General features: G+C 44.4%; 1 protein-coding gene across 1 annotated transcript; it reads left to right on the top strand.

Moving 5' to 3' along the window:
- The first annotated feature begins 3,689 nt into the window (after positions 1 to 3,689).
- On the top strand, positions 3,690 to 5,000 carry LOC134398208 (uncharacterized protein F54H12.2-like). The gene has a single exon (XM_063125458.1). The coding sequence runs from the start codon at positions 3,690 to 3,692 to the stop codon at positions 4,998 to 5,000; it is 1,311 nt and encodes a 436-aa protein (XP_062981528.1).
- The last annotated feature ends 273 nt before the right edge of the window (positions 5,001 to 5,273 follow it).

Raw genomic sequence — 5,273 nt, 5'->3', positions numbered from 1 at the left:
TCAAAACAAGCAGCACGTGGCCGGAAGTGACGTCACCAGCTGTCAATACAAACAGCACGTGACCGGAACTGACGACACTAGCTGTCAAAACAAAACAGCACATGACCGGAACTGACGTCATCAGCTGTCATAACAAAACACCATGTGCCCAGAAATGCTGGCACTACCTGTCAAAAGAAAGGCCACGTGGCCGGAAGTGACGTTTTTTCTGCGGCGACCGGAAATGATGCTTTTTGCAGGCGACCGGTGGAACATGTCCAGGCATGTCTCCCCACAGCCTCTCAGCGGTTGGCTAAGGAATATCACATGGCCTGCCCCGCAACCAATAGGAAGAGTTTTCAGAACCCCTAAAGGATTCACCAGGGTGTGCAGTGCTTTTCAGACTTTCAACCCGTCGGGAACAGTTGCTGATTTTAAGCAGGAGACAACATGGAAACCCCCAGCACCCCGATGCGGCCTAACCCCAGAAAGATGGGCATAATGCGATCTTCATCCTATCCTCAGGTTGGCATGAAACTTACACCAGATTCTCAGAATGTTATAAAAAATAGTTATGCCGCAACTGAGAGCACGCCAGGACCTGGGGGGTTTTCTTTCCCACCGGCACCCTTGAAAATTCAACCCAGACAGAAGGGAATTGTTCGTTCTTTCTCATATCCACCAGCAGACAGAAACATTACACCACAGTCTCAGAATATTATCAATAATAGTTCTGCTGCAACAATGACTATACCCTTATCCGTTGGACCTTCTGGATTTTCTTATCCACTGGCACCCTTGAATCTTCAGCCTAGAAATATGAATACTGACCAGATGATACCGGTAACTGAGAGCTTACCATTAGCTGGACACCCTTCAGGAGAGGTTTCTTTTCTTGAAACTGCATCATGGGATGACGGCCAAATGGATTATACCGAACAAGGTCCTGAAACAGAGGCTATGGATACTTCAGAGAGCCCTGAGGGGTTCACCAACATCGTCGAGGATGTGGATGGGGGTGTACTTAGGAAACTGTCTAATCGACCTATTGAGAAAATGGAGAGGGCCTACCCAAACTTGTCCTGGACGCCTTACCGATCACTGAAAGAGGAGGACCGGGAAAAGCTGAACAGGAGTAGCCTCCCGGTAAGATATTTCTTAATGTCTTGTGTGTTGGTAATTGCCCAGAAGAGGTACCAATTAATTAATGGTTTTCGCTTTTTCACAGGTTGATACGCTGACTGACAATTTTAAGAATCTGCAAATCGATAGTTCCCGGAATGTAAATATTTCCTGTGTTTCATGCGTTTGCCCCTTTCCTGAGTGATAAGATTTACTGTTGGCAATAAAAAATTGTGCTTTTTACGTGTGTGTCCATATCTTACTGAACAAGCAACATGGCAGAGCATGAAGAAATTCTAAAGAGTATATATTATACACCTGGAGAGGTGGGGAGCTTTGGAGGTGTGGCTCCTCTATTTCAAGAGGCCAAAAAGCAGTGTGAAAAGCTGACTAAAAAACAGGTTATCTCATGGCTTTCAGACCAGGATGCTTACATGCTGCATAGGCCTGGCAGAGTCCATTTTAAAAGAAACAAAACGATCGTGTCTGATGTGGATGCACAGTGGCAGGCTGACTTAGTGGATATGCGACAGTTTTCTAAATACAACAGGGGCTACAAGTACATTTTAACAGTGATTGACATTTTGTCTAAATATGCTTGGGCTGTGGCTTTAAAAACTAAGACCGGTAAAGAAGTGTCCAGGGCCTTTAATGACCTTTTCAGTCAAGATGACAGAAAGCCAGGCAAACTGCAAACAGACAGAGGGAAAGAGTTTCTAAATCATTCAGTAAGCAAGGTGTTAAAAGAACATGGTGTTCACCACTTTGTCACCAATAATGATGTCAAAGCGGCCGTGGTGGAGCGGTTTAATAGAACTTTCAAAACAAAAATGTGGAGGTATTTACAGCGAATAATACCTTCAACTACATCAATGTGTTGCCACGCCTCCTAAAAAGTTATAACCACAGCTTTCACAGAACCATCAGGGCGCGACCTGTGGATGTTAATCAGGCTAACTCACTTGCAGTTTGGAAAACTGTCTATGGAGACAATGTTAACAGAAAAGCAGAGACCCCTTTGTTAAAAAAAGGGGATCACGTCCGGATTTCTAAATGCAAGGGAGTCTTTGCTAAGGGGTATGAACAGAATTTTACCACAGAGTTATTTATAGTGGATGAAGTCATCGAAAAAGCAAAGAGACCTGTATACCTGTTAAAAGATTATGAAGGAGATGCGGTGGTGGGAACCTTCTATCCTGAAGAATTACAGAAAGTGAATGCCAAGGCGGATAGGACATACAGGATTGAAGAAATCTTAGCAACAAAAGGAAGGGGCAGAAGTAAGTGTCACCTAGTTAAATGGTTAGGTTGGCCTAGCAAGTTCAACAGTTGGGTGAACGCTTCTGATCTTCGTGAACCTGTATAGAAGTGTAGAGAAGAAGTATGGGTGATCATGGGTTTTACGTTACCTTGCCCAGCAATGCCTGTGCTTCAGCTTTTCCAAACAACAAGAGTTTGGCATACACTATACAATTAGCAAGAGCTCTGGATCTTCCAGGATCGTGGGAAGTGGGGTTAGTTGAAATACAGTATCCACACAGCTGGGAGACTCTAACTACCTTTGGACGATTTGAAATTTCTGACAAGGAACGTATGTATCGTTTAGTTCTGTGCAATGGTTATTATGCTGACATCCCGGAGGTGATTGAAAAGATGAACAAACTTATACATGGTGGTCATAAAGTGACCCTACAGTACGACGCTGTGTCTAGAAAGGTTAGTCTACAGCCTGCAGGAAAATTTACCTTTCAATGTGATGCAGAGTTGGCCCAAATATTAGGACTGAATCCTGACGTGGCTGTCAAAGAATTCCCTTTTTATGCAGACATTACCCGGGGTTTTAACACCTTATACGTGTACACAGACATTGTGGAGCACCAGATAGTAGGAGACTATTATGTACCGTTATTGCGTTGCGTACCCGTGCGTGGAAAGAACAATGAATGTGTAACCCTTGGTTATGACAAACCACACTACCTGCCTGTATGCCGGGATCACATTGACACTATCACCATTGAAATAAAGAACGATCAGAACAAAAACGTACCATTTCGTTTTGGTAAGGTGACGGTGAAGCTGCACTTTCGCCCCCGGAGAGCTTTTGTCTTTTAAAAATGCCTATTTTGAAAAGCTATGGGGATCCAGCCGTTTATAGGAATTATTATAAGGCACAGGCTGGATATGCCTTGCCTGGATACCATGGTTCTCCGGTTATGTATGGCGCAGGACTTGGCGGGATTTTCAGGAGCCTATTCCGAAAAGCAATCCCCCTTTTGAGAAGAGGCCTAGATATCATTAAACCCCACGCAAAAACCGCTGCTCGTAATATTGCTAAAGATGTGGTAGGCCATGTTACACAAGAGGTTTTGAACAGAATGAACACCCCACCTCCACAAGATGGGACAGGGTTGATGTACATTAAAAGGAGGCGGTCTCTAAAAAGAAAAGCCTCACAGGTGAGCTTGGTTGGTCCGCCCCAACCCATTAAAAGGAAAGCGCAGCGTGGAAAGAAACGCCAGAAACGACAAACTGCATCAAAGAGGCGGCGGTCTAGTTCAGCTAAAAGAGATATATTTTAAGACATCGCCATGGCTTTTATCCACTGCGGCTCTGAAGAATGCACTAAATCTGAACTTGATCTATTCAGCATTGGCCCCACACAGACCAGTATTGAGAGAAGTTTGTTTATTGAGGTACCACCCTTGTCAGCCCTTACAGACACGGCACCCCTGGATTTCTTCATAGCCGGAAATGGTGAAGATTACATGGACTTAAATAACACCTTGCTCTATGTGTGTTGCAAAATTGTCAATCCTGACGGAACCAACCTTGCTGCAGCTGCAGAGGTAGGCCTGGTGAATTATCCAATAGCCTCCCTCTTTAGTCAGCTGGATGTGACACTTGGTGATCGTTTAATAAGCCAAAGCAATAATTCATATCCGTATAGAGGTTATTTTGAAGCTGTGTTGAACTACAGCGCGGATACCCTAGCAACACAATTCTCTGCTGGGCTCTTTTACAAAGATATACCGGGGGAACTTGAATCTGCGGATCTGGATGGCAACAATACCGGGTTTATTAGAAGAGCAAATCTGACTGCTCAAAGCCGGAAAATAGACCTGTTGGGACACCTCCACGCCGACCTGTTTTTTCAGGAAAAGCTGTTGTTAAATGGGGTTGATGTGAAAATTAAACTTACCCGCAGCAAAGATGCATTCTGCTTAATGTCAGACGTTGCAAACACCCCTTACAAACTACAAATTTTGTCAGCCTCGCTTTTTGTTAAAAAAGTGAGAGTTGCACCTGGTGTTCGTTTGGGTCATGCAGAAGCCCTGTTGACAGCTAATGCCAAATATCCTGTGGATCGTGTGAGCATGAAAGTGTTTAGCATTCCAAGGGGAAGTCGTGTCGCCAACCAGGAAAACCTGTTTTTGGGGCAATTACCTAAACAGGTAATTATAGGCATGGTGGATAATGATTCTTACAGCGGCGATTATCATAAAAACCCATTTAATTTTCAACATTTTTATACAAATTTTGCTGCCCTTTACCTGGATGGAGAACAGATCCCCACGAAACCGTTCCAGCCCTCCTTCGAAGAGGGGCACTGTGTTAGAGAATACATGAGTCTCGTACAGGCCGCTGGCAAACAAATGAAAGATAGGGCTCTTTTAATTGACCGCGAGGACTATGCTAGAGGTTACACCCTTTTTGCATTTGATCTGACACCCGACCAAGAAGGCGGAGACCACTATTCTTTGATTAAAACTGGAAACCTGAGGGCCGAATTTCGCTTTGGTAGAGCCCTGGCTGACACAATCACCATGATCGTGTATGGTGTTTTTGACAATGTGATAGAGATAAACCATAGAAGAAATGTCCTGTTTGACTATATGTAACATGAACAGTGTACAGTTAACTCGTGTCCTATCTTCAAACCACTACACCAGCGCGGCTTTCTATGGGGTGTTTCCCAGTGACATGCTACCCAGACGACGGTTACAGCAGCGTCCTGTGTGTTTGGTGGTTAACACCCACCCTCACAAACTCCCAGGAGAGCATTGGCTAGCCATCTACTTGACAGAAGACAAGAATGGAGAATTTTTTGATTCCTACGGACACCCGCCAGACCATCCGCTGTTTCCTGAAACCATCATGAAATTTTTAACCAA

This window comes from Elgaria multicarinata, chromosome 4, assembly GCF_023053635.1.
Source record: "Elgaria multicarinata webbii isolate HBS135686 ecotype San Diego chromosome 4, rElgMul1.1.pri, whole genome shotgun sequence".
Taxonomy (NCBI): domain Eukaryota; kingdom Metazoa; phylum Chordata; class Lepidosauria; order Squamata; family Anguidae; genus Elgaria; species Elgaria multicarinata.
The sequence above is the reverse complement of the archived record's forward strand: the minus strand, read 5'-3'. Positions and strand labels throughout refer to the sequence as shown.

Coding starts and splice junctions, on each gene's coding strand:
- LOC134398208 (XM_063125458.1), top strand. CDS start 3,690: ATGGCTTTTATCCACTGCGGCTCTGAAGAATGCACTAAATCTGAACTT.